This window comes from Opisthocomus hoazin, chromosome 21 (assembly GCF_030867145.1).
Source record: "Opisthocomus hoazin isolate bOpiHoa1 chromosome 21, bOpiHoa1.hap1, whole genome shotgun sequence".
Lineage (NCBI taxonomy): Eukaryota > Metazoa > Chordata > Aves > Opisthocomiformes > Opisthocomidae > Opisthocomus > Opisthocomus hoazin.
In genome coordinates this window covers 4,686,474-4,713,708 of record NC_134434.1, presented here as the reverse complement: position 1 = coordinate 4,713,708, position 27,235 = coordinate 4,686,474, and the positions used below count along the sequence as shown (strand labels likewise).

The window sequence follows — 27,235 nt, the reverse complement described above, 5'->3', positions numbered from 1 at the left end:
GCTACATAATATAGTTAGTAGAAAGTTCATATCATAATTTTTATGTCAGTTCACTGCATTTGATAATCATCTCAAAAAACAGTTGGTTAAACTGCCATAAGCAACAAATGGCTTCACTTCAAGTTTTTAATTTGGCCAGGTATTTTTCCATAGATGATGTCTGTGTTTGCTCTGATGGAGGCAAATTTCATTTTATAACTGTACCCATGTGAACTTTAAACAAATATACATGTGCGTGCACGTGTGTGTCTCTTCTATATTCCTTCCCTCCTCCCTTCCTCCCTTTGTTTCCCCTTTCCCCCTCGCTTCCTTTCTTCTTTTTTTCTCTTCTCTTTCCTTCCTTTTTTTGTTCTTTCTCTTTTCTTCATTTAAAAAATCCAGGCCATTTTACTTCCCACACAGTAATAGGGCTTTGGGGGATATATCGCTGAAATATTTCTTGCATCAATTTTCTAACATCAGACCAGAAGCTTCAATTTGGGCCAATCCCAGAAGATATGAAAATGATTCCCTATACTGTCACATCTACTCCAGCAATTTGTTGAGAGTTTTGTGTCTATTGTGTTTAAGACACTGTTTACAAAATCGTAACAATTAAGGACTGTTTAAATTAGATTTATCCCCGGTAGAAATATATGTGAGGAAATTAGAACATAATCAGATCTCTGGAATATAACCTACAGAGCAATAGACACATGACGTACTCTGCTTTTTCTGCAGAGGAGCAGGGCTTTAATAGCAGTGGGAAGAGAGATGAACCAGGTAATCGGACAGGACAGGACAACATGCACTTGGTGCATACAAGTTGCCATTTGTGACGGGGATACCAGTTGATGTTTCAGCTGCTTTGCGCACCGACTTTGCAAAGTACACAGATTGTTGTGTTGCAATACAACTCCTGTTGCACAACTACAATGCAGTTTGGAGCAAAGTCGTTAGTGAATCAGGATCGCCATTGACTTGCCTTGACCTAAGAGTTTGCTAACGATGTCCTACAGTGCAGAGCCAACCTCTGTGCGGGGCGAGTACTGCTTTGTTGGGGCCATGGTTGGACTTCAGCGTTGTGACTAGCCTCTGATGACGTGTGTGCTGACCTTTCTTTGGTCAGTGGGGTAGCAGGCAGAGAACAACCCTGGGGCTGAGAACAGTTAAAGGACTTTGATGGCAACTTCCTGTAAAGTGCTTAGCACTGAAGCAACTGGTCTTTGCTTTTTAGACTAAATGTACTGTGTGTTAGGACAAAGAAATCACTCTTTTCATGGTCGTAGTATGGCAGGGCTAAAACAGCCTCCCAACTCGAGGTGCAGCCCATTTGCTGAGTACGGAGGCCTTAACCGGCCGCTGAATACTGTTATGCCACCCATTACATGGCCTCTGTTCCACCCAGCAAGTGACTAAAATAAAACACTGAGGCTTGTGGAGTAAAATTCAGCTCTGTAGCTGTGTCTCCACCTTCACCTGTGATAGGAACCTGAGGAGCTTCTCTCTGTGACAATGCAGATGCTAAGCAAAGAGCCAACGTGAGCTGCATACCTCTGACACTGGCCTCAGGTGGTTCTTACAAAAGCAGATGATCTTGAACCATAAGCAAGGGGAAGTAGCATCTTTATTCCTAATGAATGTGAGACCAAAATTTCTGGAGGCAAAAACAGCTTCATAAAAATCAGAGTATGTAATACTGCTGAGACTAAGGGTTTTTTTGCCATTTGCATTGCTGGAAGTGCCATCCGTGTGGAGCTCACTATGACTCCACAGAAGGTTGTGGTGGTCCCTGCATCGCATGCAGCCTGTCTGGGCACCTTGTGCCTCACCCTAGTCCCAAAGGGCTGAAAGGAGACTGTCACACATAGCCCATTCAGGATGGATGACCTGTTTCTCTCAGCAGCTGGAACTAGTTTGGTCTTACTCATCTTGCTTGTCTGCTGCCAGGACCAAACATGCTGATGCATTTTCTTTTTTGAACCAGCTTCCCCATCCATGCAATGGCAAGCTTTGAGCATGAGGCACTCACAGAGGTGGAAGGAGTTAACAGACTGACAGTTTTCAATTGCATAGTCTCAAATTCAGCAAGAATGGGTCCTAGTCCCAGTTCTGCAAAGTTCTATGTGCTGGCTGCTCTGGTGCCAGAGTCACGTGCTATTTTCTGCATCCCTATGAAAAGGCAGCAAACTCAAGGAGAAGCAAATGTATCTTTTGCTGTGATTGCTAAGTTCAGCTCTACTTTCTGTAGTTTTTCCTTTGATTTTAATTGGCAATATTGTTCCTCTCATCCCATGTTGTAGCATGTAACTATGTCATGTTCAGTTAAGCACTTTGTGTACTCAGAAGCATCTTCATGTTAATAGCCCCTGGGTGATATGAATCAGGTATAATATTATGTTGTGTGTATGTATTGTAGCATTTAAGGGCATCATTTTGCAATGTGCTGATGTACCTCATCCTCTTTGCACCTTACCCCTTCAGATTGCTGCTCGGTTCTCAGCCATGAGCCCTGAAAGACCTAATCCTAGCACCATCCTGATATGCAGAGGCTTTTTCTCACTGAGCAAATTTAAAATCCCACGTCTCCAGCTCATATAAATGAGGGCAGCTACTCACTGGAGAGCTGCTGATTTACACCATGGAGGATCTGACCTGGAAATGTATAAACCTCTTTGAGATTCTTTGTGAGAAATGCAAAAGACTATTAATAACAGTGTCTGTAACATAAAAGTAGAAGTGTGAAAACACAGATAGTTCCCCCCACAAACATGAAGATGTATGTTATAAATTTTAATTCGAGTCTGTGAACATCAGTTCTTTGCCTGCTATAACAGTATGTCACTTCCAGGATGGCTCAGGAGGTGCTAAGTCTTGGCACAGAAGGAAACCCAATGTAATCAGCTACTACCAGATTTTCCTGAGGAATGAGGTCCTTTGTAAGAGCTTGCATCAGAATCAGAGAAGACTTCATGTCTGAGCCTTCAAATGGCTGAGCAGAAGGCAGTGCTGGGGGAGCAGTGTGTGCTTTCACAGAGGACTGAAGCTATGCTGAGCTGAAGCTGAGCAGCAGAAGGCTTGGTTGTATCAGCTTCTCCTAGGTGACATTGTTTGCTTTCTCTGGGTGAATGTTTCAAAAGGCATCTGTTGAAATGTCTTGCAAAATTCACACAACATATGTGCAGACTCGTATGCAAATATGGAGCACATCACTTTTACCACTTGAGCTTTGTTTAAAACTTTGCCATAAATTCACTTTTTTTGTCTTGGGTGTCATCTGCTCCTGTCCTTGTACATGAAAGGTTCTGCACCTCATGCAAACACACTTTGAAACTGAAACTGTCTTGTAAGAACAGGGACAGAGCAAGACACTTCAAGAAGACTTCAGGTCTAACCTCCTCAACACAAGTCTCCAGCTTTAGAAATCCTGAAACTGCTTCGGAGCCTTGTGCTTGCAGAAAGTTTGCAAAGCACTGACAGTGAAATGAGGGTCTTCCTCAACTTCAAGTCACTTGCTTTCCTTCATAGATTACAAACCAGTTGAGTGCATGCATCAAGCAGAGGAGTGAATCCATATGTCCTCTCAGAGGCCAGCTGTAATTGCAGTCCCCAGTGCACAGATGGAACTGCAGCCCCCCGACATCAGTGGGGGTGACATGCCAACCACAGGCCATAGTCCCCTTTCAGGATACAGAATGTAGCAGGAAACATGTTCCTGTGGCAGTCCATCACTGCAGGCAGTGCTTCTGGTTCCTCAAGCGCACAGATCTCTGCCGGTCTGCTCCAGGGAGGCACCTTCACCAGTTTTTGTGCAAGAGTCTGGTCTGAATGGAGCAGGGGAGCCTTTCTGACCCTGGCCCATGAGTCTGCTGGGTTTCACAGAAATACAACAGGGTTTGGACTGGCCCAACAATTCTGTCTCATGAAGCAGAAGAAGGGCACAGTTCTTGCTTGGTAGATGTTCAGAAAGAGAGATTAGAGCTGCAAAGGAAGAGTCTTTCTCCACAGAGATGCCTGCTCCTTTCCTGATCTTGTCATGCCAACATTGTGCAGCCCAGTGAGTTTCTGGCTGTGCAGTACCATGCTATCAGCCCTGCCAGTGGCTGGAGCAACATGGCACTCTGGTCAGAGCACTGTGAAACCATTGATGCTCAGTACATGCAGAAATGCTGCAGAGTTGAGCGCTTTCCTATTGAATTAGAGACAGCGATAGAATTTTAATATGCTGCATTGGCTGTAACAAGTTGTGGTTGCTTCAAGTCTGTAAGCAAAGAGAATTTAGAAACCAAGAGAAATGACACTGCTGGATGATGTTCCCTTCTCTGTTGTATGTGCTATGCACTGCATGAGGTTCATTTCCTCCATGCTCCTCTGCAAATAACTTTGTGCCCAGAATTCAGGATGTATCAGAGAGGCATACAATGGCATGTGGCTGCAGGATGATGATGAGAAAAATGTGGCTGAATACTGACAAATTGACTTTCAAAGGTAATCCCAGTAACCATGGGACAGCATCCATTTTCCAGTGGTCACTTCCCATTGCCCAGAATGTAGAGCTGGACTGCAAATAAGTGGGAATACTGGGGAACAGAGCAGCATACATGCTCAGCTGCCTTGCAAGGAATGGGGAGAACTTTTTGTTTACATTCTGTTCATTAATTATTTCCTGCATCTTCCAAAGGGGCCAATAAACACCACCAACAAAAAGGAGAGAAACTAGAGAAAAGCAAGGCTCAAACATATTGCAGGAGTGAAGAAATATCAGGAAAATTCTGTTGAACTGGTCCCAGAATATAAATTGCACAAGATATTTTTCCTTACTAGAGTCTGTCAGTTCTCTGATCTTGCCCTCAAGCTACATTATGCAAAAGACATCTGAAATTATCTTTGGTCATTTCAGTTTATCCCTTATTTTGCTGAATGATAGGTAGTAGATTTCAAGGTGACTTCTCATTTGCCAAAATCATTACTGTCTGTTCCTGGCTGACTGGATGGAAAAAGCAGTGAGAAGACGTACTGATTCTGCACAAGCCCATCAGATAAATGTGTGGCACTTTATTTCACACACCTCATGCGAGCAGTCAATTAATGCTCCTGCTTTGGCACCGAACACAAATTCCATACATATGACTGGGTTTATTTCAGCATGTCCAAACCTCCATGCAAAATGGAGATTAGATACAGGTTCTGGCTGAGAAATTTGCAAAGAGATGTTACCCAAGGGTCCTTGCCACACAAGCACAAATAGAAGTGGGGACATAGTTTCAATGCTGATATAGTCTCTGTTTACTGGATAATATCTAATCAATTGTTTCCAGAGCCCTGATGAATAAGATGCACTTCCTAATCCTGCAGTCAGTCTATTAGACATGGATTGAAGTCATCAGCAAGAAAATAATGTTCTCAGAAAGATGACACATTAGCAATGATGTGCTCACTTGGGGCTATGTTCTTTTTGCCAGACAATAACCCTATTCCAGGAGTGCAGAGACACACATAAGCAATAGGAAAGAAGAGTTTATTAACCAAGTTTGTTATTGCATTGTTAAGAACAAATTTTCACCATTGCTAAATCATGTAAGAAAGTGCCTCATAATTTCACAGAACTGGGAACAAAATGGTTCTCTGGCAGTGAGCTGGGCTGTTCCTTTTCTGCTGGGTGGCTGACATTGATGGTCCATTGTTGAACCGAGAGGACAACATGCAGGTACTTGCTGAAACGCCCCAAGCTCCTGTTCTTTATAGAGCAGTTTCCTTCCCCCTCACCTTGCTGTGCTTACAGTGGTGGGGGATCACACAAGATGGGGTATCATATGCTGGTGCTAGACTGGTGCTTAAGGGGAGAGAAAGCTGTTTTTCCACTCATGGTCATACCTTGGACATAGCTGGGAAAGACTAGATTGTTGTGATTTCTTCTTCAGGAAGCTTTGTTGTGAGGATGCTCGTGGAGCCGCAGAGTGCATGGAATCAGTGATGACAGGGGCAGGAAGGAGCAAGCGTTGGGTTTGTTGACATGGTAGTTGTAATTCAAGTGCCTAAACATGGGTGGCATCAGATCTCTGACAGGCACCACATCACTCCTTCCAGCCCTTTGTGGGTGTCTTAGATACCCTGGCATACCCCAAATAGCTCAGGTGCATCTGAATTGAGAACTGAGCATGTAACTCTGCTGATAGCTGCAGAGCAGTAGTCTGACCACCCTGGCTTTGGGAAATCACGAGCAGGTTTGTGTTGGAAGACCAGACTGTCTCAGCCTGTCTTTGAGTGAGAAGCATGTGTGCAATGTGAAGGGTAGGTGATGGAAGCTTTAAAATATCTAGGGGAAGTCACAGTGGGAGAAAAGTTGCGGAGGCAGAGCTGCATCCTCACATGCAGGCAGGTGTGGGAACTGCTGGGGCCATTTCTGGGCAACTGAGACCACCAAGAACGTAGTGAAACGTGAGCACTCAATGGGGAGGAAGATGTTCTATCTAACACAAACAGGACTCCACGCAGGAGAAAGGCAGCAGGCGAGGAGATGGCCTGACTCCTGCAAATTTTTTTTGCAGGAAACAGTTTAATTTGTGACTCTATAAAAATGTCTTCTGAAATATCTGCACTCTACTCGGGTAGATTTTGTTTAAAATTTTGTGGGAGATGAGGGAAGTTAGCAAATGTTTGGACATTGCACACAGCCAACACGTTTGTCGAGGTGAAGTTCCCCTGCTGCTCAATTACTTTTGGGCAGAAGCTGTGCTTTAATCTCAACCAGTCCACTGTTCAGCGGAGGTAAGAGGGTCTTAAGGAACCTGAGTGTATATTGAGCACATGTTGCGTTGCTCTTCATGAGCACACTTTAGAGCATGCACAACAGGAGAGTGTGAACCCAAGACTTAGGCATTCTGCTGTTCCTCAGCTGTGTCAGAGAACTTCACCCTGTGACTTCATCTTCAGACCATTGAAGTGACTACCTCCTTGGCCTTTTGACCCAGTTAATGCCATCCCGTCACTGCTGCAAGCTCCCACAGAGCCTACTGTAGTCTGTTCTAGGTATGCTTCTAATAACTGAAGCTCCTGCTATTTTTAACACTCTTATCTCTGCCTATTTTAATATCTGAACACCTGGGAGTTATAAATACAGTTCAACAGGTCCCTGTCCTCTGGCTGAACTGATGAAAGGCCATCTTCCACCCAGCTTGCAGCAAAGGACCATGCTTTCAATACCAGATAAACTCTGCAGATTGTCTGGACTTGACTTTTAGCATCCAGGCTCAGTGCTAATCTTTATTGACAGTGCCTGCAGGGTAGCATCCTGACAGCGGGCATTTTAATACTGGCTGGGGACTCCCTCCGTGACCAACAAAACGAAAATAAGTAGAGGGTCATCCTCCATCCCTCAGGGAAGGCACCTCCTTTCCTGCTTCAGGAACCTCTCCAAACCTTGCCTTGTCTTCTGTCTGCACCCAGATGTGCACCCCACAGTTCCGCTGCATGCTTTCCTATGTGCAGGGGAAGCATGACCATCTCTAGATTCCACCAGAACCCCTGGGCCCAAGAAATGGCTTTGCCCAGGAGCCTCCAGGTTCAGAGCATTTATTGAAAATATGGCGTGATGAGAGCAATTTGATTATCAGTCCCAGTTAAAATAAACCCATAGACTCCTTCCTATGGCTCTGAGGGTGGGAAAAGCACAGCTTCCTGGGGTAAAGGTAGGTGATGCTGCCTGAACTGAGGCAGGCTGCAGTGGGGTCAGGCCACTGCACCGTGACCCAGCCCTCCATGGTCAGCGAGGTGACTCACAGTCTGTCAGATCCTCTGTCCTGACGTGAGGAGGACTGGCTGGTCCACATGCTTTCGAGGCAGCAGTATGCCTCTCTCTATAGTCACTGTGGACAAGGAAACAATGTCACGGGATGCATTTTTCACCAATCTGCCGTGCCAGTTTGAATTATGTCCAACAGCCTGCCACTGAGGCTGGCTCAGATACAGCTCCTCTCCCTGCTGGCATTAGTGGGAATGGCTTGCCTCTCTCAACTTGTTTTGGTGCACACTGTGGACATGACTTTCTCTGTTTGGTTTTTTTCAGACAAGCCGCGAATGAACAACATCCTTACTTCTGCCACTGAACCCTACGATCTGTCCTTCTCCCGGTCCTTCCAGAACCTCTCTCACCTCCCACCATCCTATGAGTCTGCCGTCAAGACAAACCCAAGTAAATATTCTTCTCTGAAGAGACTAAGTAGGTGTCAGCTCATTTCACTTCCTTTGATTTTCATTGGCTTGTAAGCCACAGTGGGCACAATATTAAGGCAATAATCTTCTATCTGTCGTTGTACTGCCCAAGTTGGCATCTCCAGTAATGATTCTTTTGGCTGTCACCTCCCATCAAGGAAGAGTACAGAGAAAGAGTCACTTCATTACTGTGAGAGCACACGTGATGATTTGCTTGCTGACCTCTTTGCTGTGCTGCCTACCAGTGCTCTGCCTTGTATCTGCTCCTGATAGAGTCATCTGAGAATCCTTTTTCTTTCTTCTGGAGTCGAGATGAGCCAAGCTGGCTGCCTCAGATCAGCTGAGCTCACCTCGGCACACCCAGGGCAGATATCCCACCACCCGTGGGGGGTAGCTGGAACTCAGATGACAAACTCAGGCCAACAGAAAGCTGCTGAAATGGTTGGGAGCATCTATTTCAGTAGGAACACATCTGCCTGCCTTGAGCAGTGCTGCGATCTGCCCTGTTTCATGGTGTATGTGTCCAGATCCGGTCCTGACCTGTGCCGTACATTGATCCATGGTGCATCTCTGATATTTCAGCAAGTTGCTCACTGCCCTGTTCACTCTAGATAGTATGTGTTCTTTCTTGGTGTTTTATGTATTGCATTGTTCTGCCAACTTTCCTGCAAGGCTCCAGCCCATCACCTTTACAGATAGCAAACGCTTCAGCTTTGGTGGGATTATGAAATAAGTGCTATTTGTGCAGGCAAATGCTCCCTATAGACTCAGACACTAGGTTTACAGTATGTTTCCATGAACACTTTCTGGATGCAGCCACCTATTCACACTGCTTAATTTAAAGAAGTAACTTCAGTGTTTATACTTACAATAGCTTCATAGAAGGTAGGTGAGGATGAGGAGCAGTTCCTACTTCCTTTAGTCTATATGCATTCCCAATTTAGCCATCTAAGTGAGACACACAAAATAAAGTGGCAGGGAAGCCTTTGAACTGTCCATACCAAATCGCTGTGTGGAAGATTTTCCAGAAGAGAAATTGGAATGGAAATGTAGCACATAAAAATCTCAGCCCACTCCTTGGCACTTCAGTGTGGACTTATGTACGTGTTTAACATTAAGGCAAATGCATTTGATGTGCTTAAAAGCAAGCATGTGCTTAACTGTGTTAGAGAACAGAGATGAGGTATTATGTGATTGGAGCCTGCCATCTTCCCTGTTCAGTGCGTCATGTGCACAACTCTTCTTCTGCCATGAGCGTTGTTCCCTGGTAACATTTGGGTATCACACTCCCAACCATAAGAATTTTTCCCTCGCTACATCCCAGTGATGAACTGTCCATGTTCTTGAGCAGCTTTGATGACCCTATCAGATACTGGAAAACCCTTGAAATCATGCCATTGTGATATCACTTCTTTAAAATGTCCACGTTTTGAGGTGGTGACTTATTTTCATTTCTCAGCTGAAATGAAAATTTTTTGGCCCAAAAAATATACCCCTGAACAGCACCGAAAACTGCTGTTTCATTTGCAGTTGTTTTGCAGTTTCTGGGTTTACCTGGGATACATACTTCCTACTCAGAATCTGGGAGATCTCTGTCCTGGCATCACTGAGAACAGGTTAGAGAAGTGTTCACCAGGAACAGCAACAATTATTGCTCCTTTCATGATGCAGGGGATAGTCAAGACCTCTTCCAGCCTGTGCTTTATTTATTACTTTACATATTGTGCGTAGGTGCTCGGTGAAATCTCCTTCAGCTCTGTGCTAAAGTTATTGAAGTATCTCAGTGGACCATCAGAAAGCCACAGATGAACACTAACTGAAACTCCCACCCCTCACACAGCCGACATCTGGAAATATCTGTCAGATTTGAACACTATCATCTACCTACTCCTACAATGCTTATCTGATTCACACTGAGTATAAATTCATTCACACCAAGCAATGCCATCAGTGCAATGAGCCATACTTTACTAAGCGGTGTCTTCACAGTCTGACCCATTGGGTGCAGAAAATCTTGCTCAGCAGTTGAAAGAAGGACAGGCGTCTACCTCTCCACCCTACCCCTCAGTAGATCACACCAGAAGGGAATAATTAATGAACTCTAGCACTGCATTTCCTAGGTATTTGTATAAAATGACAAAAATGGGCTTGTGTTAAGGTGCCAAGCTTAAATGTCCTGAAGAATGTGCTGAGCATAGTCAATCTCGCTCTCTTGAGCTTTTCCTGACCCTCTGGGCACTTAGCATCGCTGTCCCCACTGAGAGGATACCTGGCAGTCAGCCTGAATCTACGAACATGAGAGTTAGTCGTTGGCCATTTGCTAGAGTGGAGTTCATTCACCCCCTTAAATTTTCATCAGCATCAACCCTGGAAGGGAATCCCTGTGCACTGCAATGGAAATACCAGCTATTTAGCCATTAATGGCAGGCCTAGATATAGTTCAGTCATCTTTGCAAGGCACCAAGCCATCCTCTTGCAAAGCACCTGAAAAATGCCAAACCAACTGCCTCACGTTGTACGTCTCAGTAACTACATAAGTAGTTTCACTGGCAAAAGTGTTAAGCACTCCACACTCCCATTGGACTTGCATATGCTCAGCACCTCTAGAATCACTGAATCACTTTCTTATATCTGGTCTTCTCTGGAGCCAAAGGAAAATAGGCACCCAGCTCCTAGACCTTCCCTTGTAAAATGCCAGCAAAATAGCTTTCTTATGACATATGAAGGAACTAAAGGTAACTCAAAATCCGGAAAAAGTAATATCTAATGCTAGACTTTGCAAATGAATTATTGCGGGTTTATTTTTCATATTTAAAATTACTTGTTTCTAATGAACTCCCTGTCATGGTTAAAAAAAATGAATGTTGTGAAGAGCTCATTAACAAACATAATCTTTCCATTCAAGTAAAACAAAAGTCATTAGATACTTTTTTAATCTATGTTTCAGCTATTTTTCTGAGTTTTTTCAGGCTTCCCAGGCAGCTACAGGTCACTTACTTTCCCACAGTTAACAGACACAAATAGTGAAAGACAGTTTCTGCCCAAGAATATCCAAATTGAAAACCAAAGCACATCCAGGAAGAAAGAATATTTAGTATCTCCTTGCCAGGGATGAGGTGACCGAGCTCAGCAAGGCTATGGTCAGATCCACCTCACCCTACTTTAGCTATCCAGCAATCAGGCATCTTATCTTTTTGTTCGGTGCAGACATCTCTATAATCAGTGAAGAAGGACAGTTGTCTCCAAATTATGAGAAACCCTCTGGAGGTCTCAGTCTCTCATCGACACCAGAGTTGATCTGGCAATCTTCCTACCGCTTTGCTGATAACAAGTCTAATTTTTGATGCCTAGAGCTTAATGAATTACACCCCACTTTAGGAGACTCATCTAAGCGATTCGTGGAACAAGGAAGAGATGAGCTATACCTGCTGCCTGCACCTGTGCGTCCCTGGGGACTGCGCCCAGCTTGGGGAGGGGAGCGCCTCACCACTGGATTTGCAAGGCAGGCACTCAACCCTGCTGGCATTTGGCTGAGAAAGCAGCACCACGGCTGCTTCTCCTTCCAGAGCAAGGGCTTAAAGAAGTCCAGGCCTCCTACGGAGCAGTAGGAAACAGGTTGCTGGCTGCATAGAAGCCAGCCAGAACCACGTCTCATGCAAGCAGTGAGCTCTCTGCTTCCATGGCTGTTTACCTCCCTAACTCTTACTTCAGGGCACAGACAACACAAAACCCATCCATGGTTGCTGCCTGTGAAGCCAGGTAGAAGGATCTCCAAGGGGCAGGGTACCACCTCTGTGGCAAGCCCTGTGCCAGCGGTGCCCTGGCAGCCCTGTCAGACTGGAGCGTGGCAAGAGCAGTGGTGGGTGGGTGTGGGAACACGCAGCTGAGCGAGAGCAGCTGTATTAATTCTGTCCTGCCCAGCGCTCCGGGGAATTGCTGTTTCTAGCTAAGTGAGAAAGGTCAGTCAGGAAGGAAGCTAATACTTTCAGGCATATTAAACCACTTGGTATTGGCTAAAGAAACCTCACAAATGGCTGGGCAGCTTGAAAATGTTAAAGCCAATTAAAAAAAGGACAAGCCCAAGGAGGAAATACACTGGAACTGCAGAGGAAGAAAAGCAAAGATAATACCTTTAAGAAGAGCAAAGAAATTACTATGATAGCCTTACATACATACACATATGAACAGATTTTCACCATGTTCACATACAACCATGGGAAGAAATAATATCCTTGGCTTTCCCACAATCTCTTCGCAGATGGCCACAAATGTAGCTCATTTCTCTAATTACAGCGTCAGAGGAGCTGAGCTCTGCCTTTCTGCGATGGCATCTTAGACATATTGAGGTGAGATGTGTAAGACCACTCATTTGGGGCTCTCCCTTCAAATAGGAGGGAAAAAAATGCTGCCTGAGGGCAAATCAGCTTTCCCTAAAGCCAAGTCAGATGAAGCACTCAAACACTCCTGAAGTTTGCTGAGAACAGCCCTGGCCAATGTCCCAGAAAGTGCCAAAGAAAGGAAAGAAAGGGGTGGGGGAAACCAAACAAAAAACCAATGAAAACAATGGCAGAAATTGTGCAGAAAATGTGATTTCCAGTAATTCCAGTCCCACGTGTTTGACAAGCATTAGTGAAGCCCCAGAGGTATGAGATGATTGGCTCAAAAAAAGAGACATTTTTGTCAATCAATAGAGCAGGGATTTCTTTCTGTCTGCTCATCAGTTATGGCCTTTTGGAATTCACTTAGGACACATTTTTTAATTTTTAAGCACATCCATGAGGGAGAAACCTATTTGATTGTAATTTTGTTTTGGCTAAAATTACAAATGTCAGTTTTCATATGCGTGTCAATGGGAAGAGAAGGATAGCAGTATCAGAGCCTCGCTATCCCAGTGAAATTGCTGGCGCAATGAGGATGAGATGAATCAGGCTAGATGGTTTCTGGTCCTGGAAACATTTTGATTTTAGCAAACTATAAAACCAGATGTCCACAGTTCCCACCCCCACCCACTGGGTGAAGCACCTCATGCCTCCAGTCTCAAAAGCCTGGAGCTGTAGCGTTCCATTGCTTTCCCAGGGTGCAGAAACGCTGCGGTTACAGAGCTGTGCTGAGCTTCTCCCTCAGTGTGAAGGCACGTGTGTGATACGGCATGTTCAGCCTCTCGTCGTGCTACGTTCTCCATGACTGGTTCAGCAATGCTCATGAACTGACACCACCTTGCAGAAGCAACAGCCTGTTAAATGTCTGTCTGGTGCCTGCTTAAACCAGCATGTTATTCATGGGAAACTGCCGTTTTGGCTTTGATTCTTTTGAGATGGAGGTGTGAAGTTTGTCTACACCTGAAAATGTTCCCGGAATAGCTATGCCAACATCTAAAGTTTCTCGGCATCACAGGACAAGACAGCCTGTACGAGCTTAGAAACACCTTCGAAGTGAATTCAGTTCCCTGAATGGTTTAGCCACTGCCAGCAAAAGGCCATGCAGACTTCTACACTGTTTACAGGGATGGAAGGGGGAAGGAAATTATATTTTTAATGCTCCTAATTGGCAAAACTTTTGAAGTACAGAGCATGCTGCATTTTTTATCCAAATTAGCAAGGAACAACTTCAAACCACTGTTAAGCTGCTGATTCTGCCGCCTGACTAGCAGACTCAGACCGCTGTAAACCTCACATAAGCTGGTTTAGCTCCTGCTGGCAATTACCACAGCCAGGTGCGAGCATCCAAGCACATCTCCATTTAGGATGTTCTCTGCTTTAATTACATCTATTTAGAGGCACTTGGGCAAATCCAGTGGAACTTCTCTCACCCAGAGCAGAGGCCAAGTGCCAGAGTGCTAATTGCTTAGCTCCTATTCTGCACCCAGCCTCAAGCATCATTATCAAGCCTGTGCACACTAAGTGTGTGAAAGTCTATCAATGGCCACATTATAGAATTAAAATGTCTAAAATTACTCTGGTCATATGGAATTTCCCCAGTACTTCGCAGGCTTCCTAGAAGGTGATTTTAAAGACACAAGAGTCTGAGGCCAGGGAAGCTGCTGTCTGACATTTGCGATGAGATACTCTTCCAAGCAGGTGTTGATTGCAAAAAAGACTCATTCCTACAATATGTACTCTAGAGAGCAATTCCCATCAGCAGCAATCATGCCAGTAGGGGAGAGCTCTGGGCAATCCTCATGCCTTGGTGGTGTGTAGGCTATAAAGAAGAGGTTGGTAGCAACCGCAGTGCCAACAGGCCGTGCATTTCAGCACACGTGCTCAGCTTGTACGTTTGGATACTGAGACAGAGGGAACAACCCTCCTCCTCACAGATCCTCTGGGTTACATGGACTGTTTGCAGGACCATGAGGAGCATGGTCCAGGGGCTCTGAAGAGAGTGATGAATGTGTGGGAGAGGAGATGAGGAAACTAGTGAGTGAGATCAGCCAGCCCAGGATGCTTACGGGACCCCAGGGTCTGGCTGAAGACCTTAAGGCACCAATGCGTAACTGTTGTCTTGTGAGCAAACTTCTGGGATGTTGTCAGCACCAATCACATGTCGTAAGGCATTGACTTCCTCTGAAAGCTCTCTGCCTATTGTGGGACAGCCAGCCAATTGTCTTCATTTCTCAGCCAATGTGGTGCATAAAACCTATAGATTTATGGCTATGTCAGAGGAAATAGGAAATTTTCACACTATATTTAACTACTAGGTCTGTTGAATGCCTACAGAGTCTATGAGCATCGGAAGTGGGACTATCTGCCTCACCTGCCTCACGATTGTCCAGACTGTCCTGCAGCAGAGCTTTGCTCTTTTTATCACTCAAAAATCCTCAGAAACTCTATGCATGTGAGATTTTCCTCTTCCACCATCTGATACTTTCCCATCTTACATCACCTACTACTGAATGAAGTATTGGAGCAGAGAAAATCATTAGGGTTCCTCTTTGTTATGATTATCATATATCTTTATCAGGCTTGTCTTATAAGCAAGAAACTTTCCAAAGGAATTTTAGGATAGGTCCCGGAAGCTGGCCAGGACATATAGCAGATGATGTCTTTGCCCATCAACACTCAGCTCAAGACTGGTAGGGAAAGTACTTTTGGGTCACAAGTGCATGTTCCCAGCTCTGTAGTGCCTGTGCCAGGCTGTTCCCATTAAGTTACTTTGCAAGAGACCTTGTTTCCTCTGTAAGGTGGAGAATTTGCTTTACCTTTGCTTGAGGAATCCTTTTCCCGCACACCAGTGGGTGTTGTGCTGCGCTCTCCAAGGAGAGGATGGCTGCCTGCCAGGTGTCTGGGATACGTCTCACTCTGGGGTCTTCTGGCGTCGCTGATGAGCCAGAAAGGATGGAAGATGTTTTTGGACACATCAAGAAAACATCTTAGACAAAGAAATGAGGAGGAAGGCGCATACAGATGATCGGTGTTGAGCATTAAACATGCCTTCATCCCCTGACCCACAAAGGCCAGCACTGTGCTCTTCCACCTATGACAGTATACATCTGGTAAGGGACCGGTGTTCCGTGCTTTACACCTCTGCAGCCACAGGTACATCACAACAGGTCACAAGATGCACCGGGCTTGAAGCCCAAGAACTGCTATTCCTGCTTCCAGGTAGGTAATCCCACTACCACAATTTAAAGCATATGAGCATCAAAGGGGTTTACCAGAAAGTTTTTGTGTTTCTGTTGTTGGGTTTTTTTTAGATCTGAAATAATTGTGGAGTTGCTTCTTCAAACTACAAGTTGGTTGAATCAGATCATTCCAGCTGCTGTAGGATTGAAGTGATATATCAGGGTACATCTCCAGCAACCAACATCCTCTCTGAGTCTGAGGCATCTGTCTGAAAGCCAATAAGAGAAGGATGGGCATGTGTGTGTGTGTGTGTGCGCGTGTGTGTGTGCTGAGTTGCTGTGCAACACAGCGATCATTTAAGACACAGAAGCAGCAAGCTGAGAAAGAAACTCACCATGGGATAAATTCTATGATACCAACCAAGGTGTCTGAAAAAAACAGAAAAAGAAACCTTAGGCAGATGATTCATTGTCTCGGAGAGAACATCCCATTCCCCCCAAACCTGCTTTGTGATAACATTTGCAAATATTCAAAAATAGTAATTAGAAATGTGATGAGGGCACTGGTGGATTCCAGAGCACATCCACATCTGAGGCCAGAAACAAGGTATGAGTTTCCTCAAATGCGGAACTTTCTTGCCTCAGCTCACCTTCTGTATGCTTTCTTTAGAAGTCTACTGTGCAGGTGACATTTGGTAATTTATAACTCGCCATTCGTGTAAATCATGCAGTACCACAGTCTGGACTCAACATCCTATGGAGTCTGTTGTGTCATGGTGCGAGAAGGTGTGCTGCATTGCACAGGGATTTACTCCTGTCTGCATGCAATTCCAACTCTCTCTGTCTGCAGTAGGCCCATGGTGACACAACCCACACAGGGCTGGTGTCTCTCTGACAGGCAGCACCCTGACATGGATGTCCATGCCCAGGTCCAGCTGCTGGTAGAGGGTCCCTCGTATCTCACCAGGAGGTTACTCCAAGGCTATGTGCTGTACACAGCCCCTTTTCACCATGTGGGACAACGCTCTTACATTCCTAACTGTTCCCTTTCCTTTCCCACAGCTGACAAAGAGGCTGATGAATACTACATGAGGAGGAGACACCTGCCCGACCTGGCAGCCCGGGGCACGCTCCCAATCAACGTCATCAAAATGTCTCAACAGACCAACCACAGGGACAGGCCTCGCCGTCCCATCAGGGCCATGTCCCAGGACAGAGTGCTGTCTCCTGAGAGGATCATGCCCGAGGAGTTTAGCATGTCCTATGAACGGATCCTCTCAGATGAGCAGCTTCTGTCCGCAGAGCGCCTCCACTCCCAAGACCCCCTGCTCTCCCCGGAGCGGTCGGGGTACCCCGAGCAGTCTATGTCGCGGGCATTGTCACACACAGACGTCTTTGTATCAACACCTGTCTTGGATCGCTACAGGATGACAAAAATGCACTCCCATCCTAGTGCCTCAAATAACTTGTACAATACCTTAGGTATGAACCCAACCTCTGCCAAGCGCCAAGCGTTCGCCTCCCGACGGCACAACACGGTAGAACAACTGCATTATATTCCAGGACACCATCACTATCGCACAGCGAGCAAAACAGAGGTGACTGTTTGATATGACCTTGTGCATTGTAGATACTCATTAAGGACTGGGGTGGCCACAGCACCCCATACTGCAGTGGCCTTATAGGCCAAGATAACCTCTAATAACTCAGTATCTGAAAAGACTTCTCTGACAGTCCCATCCACGTTGTTGTTTTTAAAGCCACCCCTTCATCAGTGACATAAGAAGAACCCAAGCAAGCTAACAGACAATAGTGAGGGATAATAGAGGAAATTTCCTGATGTGCATCAGTTTCTGTCAAAGAAAGCCATAGTAGTAGACGGCTCCTTCCAAGGGCTCACCTGCATTATCTCATTCTTTTTATGAATTTAGGACTTTTCAGTTGCTACAAGTAGAAGCAGTCTCATGCAGCCCAAGACAGGGAGGAGGAAAAGCAGCACCTCATCCTGGTGGGAAGGGGCCCTGTTCTTGGTCCTCATGCCAGCCCTCATATTTGGCCTTTTTATAGCAAGTGGGTAAGCTTCTGGCTGCTGGGGATCACCTCCAGACCACTGGATATCAGCCAGCACCCATACATCTGTTCTTTCTTACCCTTGGAGCGAATTCAAGGGCAGACTTTCCTAGGGGACTGGCAGATCTAGGGACAAGAATAGCCTGGCTGAGAAATAAAGGTTTAGTTTATATTAAATATACTCATAAGATAAAAATATACTAGTGCCTACAAATCGCCTGCTCTCTCAGTGTAGGAAGTAGTGGGGTTGATGTGTTCAATAAGCACAAATACGCTGACATGCTCGTTAGACTCTTTTCTCCACTCATTCTAGTATCTCGGTGTCTCCAACGTGTAAATAGGAAGGAGGAATAGGGTTTCTCTTCCTCCAGCTTCTTACCACTGTTGAACCAAAGCACCCGGATTTGTTCAGCTTCACGCTGCAGACCTGTGCTGCGGGTAGTCCTGACTCCACTGAGACCCCTGCAAGGCAAGGCTACCACGTTTCACTGAGCCTGGATTTCTCCCCAGAAGTTTATTTTCCTGATAACATTTTCCACTGGCCCGGTTCCCCTGTTTCTGAACATATTTTCTCCTCTCAGTTGCAACCTAGAACTCCATATGTAGCAAATCTTTTTCTAGCCCTTAGCAGAAGCAAAAAGCTGAGGGTGCCTGTTTATCGAAAAGCGGGTCGGTAATTTTCCATCTTTTTCTCTCCATGTAATGGGCCCCCTCAAGAAAACCTTCCAAATTCCAATTCCACTGAGTACTAATCCTAACCATGAAGACAGTTACATTTCATGCATATAAATTATATATCCAGCATAATTATAATAAATGGGCATGTTGTATATCTGATGTAATGCTAATTAGATACTGTATATTTATAAAATCTTTAAAACATAGACTCGTGGGTCTAGAATTTGTGAGGGTTTTATCTTTGGCTTTCTAGCCAGATTGGACTTTGCTTTGTTTTCTGCTGGTTTTTGTTTTGGTTTGTTTTTTTTTCCCTTGTGTTTGTGCTCCCATCAAATTCTGTAGAACTAACTCGCACTAGAACATACTTCTGTGGCCAGGAAAGGGTCTCAGAGGTTTTGAAGGCCAGCCAGACCCTGTGCTCTAACTGTTCATGCTGGACACTCTCCAGCACTCATGTCCATGGTGTGCACTCAAAGCCTCAGCACATGCACACACCCATGATGCCAATGCGAACAGCAGGCATACTCCCTCCTCCGGGTGAAGTGATGACTGACTTCAGGCTGTAAACACATCCCCATAGAGTACTTCTCTTTTCACGTCCTGCATTCCTGCACTGAGTCTTTTCCTACACGGCTCTTCACTAGACTTCATTTAAATTAGTTCTGCCATCCTCCTTCCCCTGAAATGCCTCCCACCTCCTGGCCTTAATGACGTTCCCATCTTAACACGTCAGTCCTGTAGCATACAATTATTGTAGGTTGTTGAGAGCTTCAGTCTTGTGTGGAGGTTTGCGATGCAGTACTAGGTTTTTCTGTGCAGGGAAGGCAGGAAAAGCATACTGTCTTCCCCTGGTGGGATTTAGAGGTAGGTCTCAGTGGGGTCACCATGTGGCCTTTTACTTTCCCAGACTGTCCTGGGGCTGCTGGTCCTAGTTCATGAGCTTTCTTCTGCCCCTCCTGATGGACACTATGTTCAGAAAGGACCCCATATGTGAGAAGTCCTGGGGCTTTGTTTGACGGAAACTGAGTTGGGAAGGAATAAATAAGAGTCTCCGTGATTCAGATGGTCATTACCTTGCAGCCTTGCGCAAAATCATTCTGGGCAACAACCAGAATTGCCTATGGATCAGGGTGGCAGTTCACGGCATGGGAGGGACGAGAGAGAAGGCTCACACCTCATCTCCTGAACCATTCCCTTGACGGACACTTCTCTCCCCTGACTACCTCCAAGCTCCTCAGCTCAGTCACTGGATATTTCTTCACAGAAGGCAATCCCTGTAAAAATATTGCCCTTGCTGACCTTCCCACAGACCAAAGTTTGTGACTCTTGTGCAGAGAAGAGAAACGCACATGGCTGGTGGGGAGGCAGTCCCTGCTGAGGTTCTGGGGCTCTTCCACTCTCTCTTGGCCCAAGCAAAGCCAAGATCTTCCCCTCTGCAAGCAGGGAGATGCGAACACTGTGGGAGAGGAGAGTCCACCCTAGAGTCTCCAGGATTTGGGGTGACAGAGGAGCAGAGATGACCATGTGAGGCCATGGGCAGGTGAACACTCCTCTCTTTCCATTTCCATAGTTGTATGTCTCAAGCTCTAGTCTTCACCTAAATGTCTCATTCATGAAGTAAGAAGCTGCTGGACCAGATGCAACTACGGAAATTTTTCACTCAAGTAGGCCGTGCAGATGCTGTGCTGCGCTCCAGGAGCTCAGAGCCTTCTCTTACTCCGATAGACAAATATAACAGGCCCTCTGCTAAGTTGTCCTACCTGGGCAATAATCCTCCAAAGAAATCTTAGCTCTGTTTCCTCATCTTTTCCACCCACTCAACTGTTTCAAGCAGATGTGTCCCACAAGAACCATCACAAAGGCTTCCTAGGCCAAATCTCTTCAGGGACTCTATCACCACCACAGAAAATCTTCAGCAAATTTCTTCGGGAAGGCACCATGCCCTGGATGACCACAATTTGTTCCTGGGCACCATGTGTTCCCATGGCTTGCCTTGTGTGCTGGAACAGGTTGGTAGCTCGAGCAGTGTCATTTCAGCATGCACAGGTGTTCTTACATAATTTTTTTCCTTATTCCTCATTCCGAGAGTGTCATTGAAAGGACACTTGGTCCAGGACTGGGTGTCATGACCCACAGCCTGGTCGCCAGCACTTCAGTTCCCCATCGTCAACATGTGATGTTAGTGGTAACATTTTCCTGTTTCACAGAGGCATTATGAGGGTTCATACCATAATGTCTATGAAGTGCTCTGAGACCCTCTCACAACAGGCACTGTACAACAGTAAAGCATTGTTATTAATATTGTTTGTCAGCATTGTCTTGCCACATCATGTCTGATGTGTTGCAATCCACTGGCTGTCCAGAATGAGAGTCCTGGGGTGGGGGGATGCAGTTCCCCACATATCCCATTGCTCTCCTTCTGGTCAGGGTCCCTAGCAGGCAGCAGCTCTAAGGGATTCTGTTACCTATGCTTTGACCTTTCTGCTTGCTTCTCCTCATGTCTGAGTCACCATAACATTCTCCACTCAGGAGAAAAGCAGGAAGCAGTCACATTCCTCTGTAAAGTAAAATATAATCTGCCTTGATTGATCTAATGTACTCTGAAGAATTGATCTGTCATTTTTTTCTCCAACACTTGAGTGAAAAGACACATCTGTGGAGCATCCAGTTCCCAGAGTGCATGTGCAGGGACTGGGAAGGGTGATGTAGAAAAGTTTATATCAATTCCTACAAACTAATAATTATTTGCATTCCCCAAGCAGCAACACATAGTAGTGAGCTGCACTGGATTTTATACATCTCTCTCATTAATACAGATACATGTATGTATATGTATACACACACAAACACATATACATACTTTAAAATGCAGTCACTAAGTTCTGACTGACCCTGTACCAATCTAAGCTTCCAAACTGTATTAAATCATTCTTTGAAATGTGGAAAACTATTTTTAATGAACTGCACAGATCACCACATGGAACGGAAATTTTGTCATACAAGTCTTCTAATGCCAGTGAATCGTGTTTTAAGGAAAAATTAAATATTTTTCAATGTTTTAATGTTCCTTTTATAAACGATGATCTGTTATTTAGGGATGGGGGTGGGTGGGAAGAAACAGGCACAGTTACCCAGGAGTAAGCCCTCCTTTCCTGGCCTGGATTTCATTTCTGTCTACTGTTCTGCTAGCCTGGCTGGCTGAAAAGCTGGTTCCATGAATCTGGGCTTCCTACATGCATGTTTCTATTCTTAGCATTCCCACCAGGAATCTGCAAGAGCCTGGCACCAGTTTTATGTAAGAGATGGGTAGTTCCTGGTAGCTGGGAAGATGTCTTCATCTTCTTCCACTGCAACAAACAAAATCATCATGAAACAGGGTAACTTTAATTGTATTTGAAGTAAGTGTTCTAATTTGTGAGCAATTTGCCATCTTCACTTCATGTGATGGAGAAATAGCTTGTCTTAGTTTTATTTCAGTTTTAGTGCTTAATCGGGAAGGAGGGACTCTGCCGAAATATATTTAACACATACAGATTTCATGTTCAAGTATATTTCAGACGAGTGAAAAGTTAGTAGGGGAAATATGTGAGAAAGGAGCTTAAATATTTTCATAAAAAGTGTTGTTAGCAATAAGCCTGTGTTGGGGCTGCTTCTTAGAGAACAGCAACGTTTGTGTTGTGTGTCTGTAAGTGGATGGTAGAAGGTATCGTTCCCAGCCTCTCTTAGCTGGTCCATGGCTGTCAAGGAGGTGCCCTCACCAAGCCCAAAACCCAGCTGGGAAAACCAACCTCCGCTTCACCCACTGGCAGCCCGGGGGCCAGGGAGGGCTTGGACGATCCCGTTGAGCACATTAGTGTAAATCTGAAAGAGGTCTCTGCTCTCAGCAGCAAGCAAAGCGGCGTCCCGTGTCTCTGCCATGACCGCACGATGTCCGGGAGGTCTCCATCCCCACTGCCGGGAGACGTGCGTCGCACCACCCTGACCCTCTGCCCATGTGCTTCGTAACGGCTCCTGACCTTCTGTCTGCAAATCCGTTAGACATTTTTGTAGCAAGAATTTCTTGGCTCTGAGAAAGACACTTCTTACTGTAATATTTTTAGTTTGGGGGACAATATTTCCTAAGAGGGGTTAAGTGGATATTTTTGTGCTTTAGCCCAGTTTATGGATTCCATGTTTATTATACAGTAGTACTGAAGAGGAAGTACATTTGTATCTGTAACTTTGCACAGACTCTTGGTTAACCATTAAACAAGCTTCAAGATGAGCAGTATTTGACTGTTTTTCTCTGTATTATTCTTGTTGTTATACTTACCTGTAAAAGCACATTCTGTATGTACTGTAAACAAAAATATTATCAGTTTAGTAAAATTTAGAGTCTTAAGGATTTTTCCACTTTTGTCAGTAACAAATATTTATGGATTAAAAAATAAAGGCAATTTCAACATATAAATTGTTTCTTTTTTGATATCTATTGGGGAAAAAAAAGGCCGTTTTCTTGGCAGCCTTCCCAGTCTTTGTAACTAGTGTTTGAAAGGTAGATATCTATATTTCTGTGTGTAGCTGAATAGCATCTATTAAAATGAATGGTATAAGGTCTGGAAGAGTCATTATTTTTACATATTTATTTACTGCATTTCATCATCATGCCAGAAGGTACCAGCAGAAGAAGCGAGACATTACTATTTGCTGTCAAATTTTGTCATGCAAGCCTATAAGATTTAATTTTAAAGTTGCCTTTCTTTAATTTTGCATTCATAAGCCGTGATCCATTCTCCATCTATAAAGCCTTGTATTGCAAAGTTGGAACTTGTCAAATGTCCCATGGTGCTGGAGGCTTCAACAAGGGTTTTGCTTCTGCTATTGGCAATACCACAGAGACGGGAGTATCCCTGTCATTCTTCCGAGATGTGAGAAGTGCCAAGGAGGCCAGAGTGTGTTGCTCACAAAACAGCCCCCACTACTACCATGGAGGGTGAAACTGCATTTTCCTTTCTACCAGCTCTGAGTCTGGGGTTTCTTACTACTATGTCTAGATGGGAAGCGTGGCAGGGTTTCTCCCTTGCTTTTTGTGGAGGAAATGTCAAATTTTATACCTCCATTTTCATATTAATTTGCCTTCAGCATTATGCAAATTTGCTTACATTGAAAATGTGATAGCTGGTAATTGTGAAGGTTTGCTGGAAATAAAAATTGTTGAGGCATCAGCACCTTTTCACAGCCGAGCACTGGGAGTGGACACAGGAGGGCAGGCACTGCGGGTGATGTTTCTCTCCCAGCATGGAGCTGCTGGCAGCCCGTCCCTGTACTGCAGGGCTTTGGGAGACAGTCTCCTCCTCCATTTGTACCACCTTTCTGCCCCGTCCCTTCTCTGCCACCTTGCAGCTCTGGCCCTGAGCTTTGGAGGAGTGCTGCAGAGATAACATCACAGGGCCAACGCCCCAGGGATCCTTCCCCACCGCCACCTTCCTATCATGCAGAGGTTACCACATCACCATCACTCACCCACATGTCCCAAGCTCTCCTCTCCAGTCTTTCCTCAGGCGTGGCTTTCTGTTGCTTTGATGCTCAGCTTAAATAGATTAAACAAGCTTTGAGGAGTGACACCCCGCTACCACCAAGAGAAGACAATCATCTTCCAAGGTAGGTCCAGTGGGAAGACAAAACCCTTTTGTCACCCTGTGGCCAGGTTAGTACTTGGGGTCTCCTATCTCCATAAAAGCAGAGCTAAGAATCATCAAGGCATAATCAGCACTTTCTAAGAAACACATGAACCCAGCAGAGTTAATTAAAATGCATTTTTAAGGGAGAAATTTCATTTTGCCTGGCAGTTCTGTTCATAATTACCCAATCCTTTGTAGCACTAATAAGTGGGGAGGGAGCAAAGGGGAATTAGCTAATTTCTGCATTTCCCATAAAAGGCATTGAAGAGAACAGCAGGATTCATGTGAGAGCCAATGATAACTGAGATGAAGCTGGAGCCAATTCTTACCTCAAAGGACAATAAAACCCACTGCTTCCAATTCCTGTAATAATTGATTTCAGTACTTTGGTGAAGAGCTTACACTCTGTTAGCTAGCCTTCATTCAAGCCATCTTCACTGGCTCCACTAAGTGGTCTCTGCAGGATCTCTGATGGTGGCCCAGAGAGGTGTCTCCAGTGGCCTGGGCAGCCTGGCACCACCCCAGATAAGGTCTCTGCCAGCCGGTCCCTGCAATGTAGAGTATGACTTCACATGTGTGACTGGAGGGACACTTTGGTGGATGTCACGGAAGAGAGCAAGTGCCTGGCCCACCCCAGTGCAGGCTATCACAGCCGGTGCCCTGTTCCCGGGTAACACAGCAGAGATCTCCCCAGGCTGCGTGGCAGGAGCAGTGGTCCCTGCCCTCCGCTGGCACACTCCCAGCCAAAGCACGGCAGAGTCCGTTCCCACTCTGTGTGGGGGATGGTGTGGCAATGAAGGCCCCACCTCACCTCTCTGGGGAACAGTGCATAGTCAGAGCTGTTCTGGCAGACCTGCCTGGTGGGACAGGGGCAGGCTGAGCAGGTCCCTGTGACCCAGCAGATATCCTCACTGAGGACCCAGATGCAACAGAGCACAGAAAGAGCGAGAGCAGCTGTGGGCAGAGGCTCTGTCAAATGAAAGCCCTGTATCTGGAAGAACCTGGGGATGGGCACGATGGTATGGTTGTGGGGTTGCCTGAGGAACAATAGGGCTGGGTTTTGCCAGCCATTTATTTTCCCTTGATGGGGATAGTTTGGTCACAGGTCACTCCTACAGCAAGATCCTGGTATCACCTCCTCACACCAGTGTTGGCACAGAGCAGAGCCACAGCTTCAGGGAGGCAAAACATTCAATTAGCAAAGCAGCAATGCCTCCATCTGCGAAGGTTAAGATCCTCACCTGTGAAAAAAGACAGGACCATGTCCACTCCTTTAAAGGTAAAAAACCATAAACACTGCTGGAAGACCCCAAAGCAGCTGTTGAAGTCTGAAGGAGGACAGAAATCCAAGTGGGAGGGGTGGCCACTGGATCGGTCACGCCTTTCCAGCAGCTCACTTGCTGTCCCTGGGGTCCAGCACAACGTACAGGAATGTTTCCCAAACCTAAGAAATAGCACTATTCCCAGTTGCCTTGGAAAGATGTTGAAAATGATGTAGAACTAAAGGACTGCAGGATAATTAACACCTGTCAGTATGGGTTTAAGAAAAGCAGATCTTGTCAAACAAACTTCACCTAATTCTCTGACATTCTTAGAATTTGGGCTGGCAAGGATGATGCGTAGATGCAGTACGTTTAGCCTTTTCTACAGTACTGGATCATGTGCTGCTGGACAATCTGGTTAAGATTTTTATCACTGCACATCCTTGAGAAAGCTGATGTTAGAGGGGTGCAGCAGAGGGGAACTGGCAGAACTCAAAGAGTGGGTTTCAGTGGGTTCCATCCTCTGAAGAGCTGTTGCAAGTGGCGTTTGGCAGAACTTTGCACAAGACCACACACTTCTCAAAAATGAGCTCAGCAATCCAGAACTACAGGTGAAATTGTTGCTGTCAAAAGTTTCAGCAGACACAGAGGGTTTGGGTTGCAAAGAGCAACACAAGAGGGAAGGTCTAAGTTGAGGGTGGGCTGGGTCCTTGGAACAGAAAGTGCCATAATGCCGCAAAGGAGATCAGAACTGCAGGAACTGCAGTGGGGCTGCTGGGACCTATATAGATGCCTCAGTGGAGAAGCAGTCCAGCTCAAAACTGAGTTGGGGAAATACATGTCAGTGAATTTTTTCCCAAACTCATCATTTTAGTTCGTAGTGAGAGGCTGAGAGGTGACTTGGTCACTCAGCATAAGCATTTTTAGGGGGTGAAAAGTATAGGGTATATTCTTCTGTATAGCATCAGAAGAACCAGCTGATGAAAGCTGAAGCCAGCTAGACTATCACTGGAACAAACTATCAAGGAGAGACTAGATGGACAATGTTTCTTGCTGTAATAAATGCTATTTGGCTGCTAATGGTAAGTCTTATTGCCACAGTAATCCTTTGAACAGGATACCAACTTTCTCTCAGCTATTTTCATAGATAAAACCTACAAGGTGGTGAGCTCTTCTGTGACTTGAAGCTCACTTCAAACCTGGAAGTGTTTTCTGCCCACGAAGGGGGAATCTCTTTCCACAAGGCTTTTCCTCCCAGCAATAACACACTTAAAGGCATTTAATAATTAATGGAGCTTTGCAAGAGCTTTCAGGAGCATTAGCATTCCCTGCAGAACAGAGAGGACATTAGAAGGAGAGACCTTCGGAAGTGACTCACCCCAGTCACAGAGTGAGTCAGGAGCAGACTGGGAATAGGATGCAGTCCCCCATCTCCCTCCTTGTCGAAATGCCAGGTAGCAGCTCTCCTTTTCTGCCTCTAGGTTTGGGAAAAACATTTTGTTGATTTTAATTTGAACCCCAGGCTGCTGCCAAACGCTCAGCATCTGCCAAAAGCACAGGATGCTTCAGCTCTGCAATAACCACACAGGGCTGCTGTGGGAGAGGGAGATCTGGTGGAGGGCAGAGGACAAATCTCAAGGGTGATTTGCAGCATGTGTCCATTTCACTACCCAAACATGGCTGGGAAGGTTTTTTTGCGTGTCTTGCTGTCTCCTCTTGCTTGATGCAAACTACATCAGGTCAGAAATCAATGCGGTGCTGATTTAATGGTCTTTCAGAAGATTTAGTGCCAAACTGCTGCCTCAGAGCTCCTTAGG

General features: G+C 45.5%; 1 protein-coding gene across 1 annotated transcript in view; it reads left to right on the top strand.

Moving 5' to 3' along the window:
• SHISA6 (shisa family member 6) overlaps nt 1-21,594 on the top strand; it is a 258,361-nt gene extending 236,767 nt beyond the window's left edge. The window contains exons 5-6 of the mRNA XM_009936214.2: nt 8,045-8,197; nt 16,811-21,594. Of these exons, the coding sequence (XP_009934516.2) occupies nt 8,045-8,197; nt 16,811-17,358 (701 nt within the window). The 3' untranslated portion in view covers nt 17,359-21,594. The remainder of the gene's footprint in view (nt 1-8,044; nt 8,198-16,810) is intronic.
• Nucleotides 21,595-27,235: the final 5,641 nt, after the last annotated feature.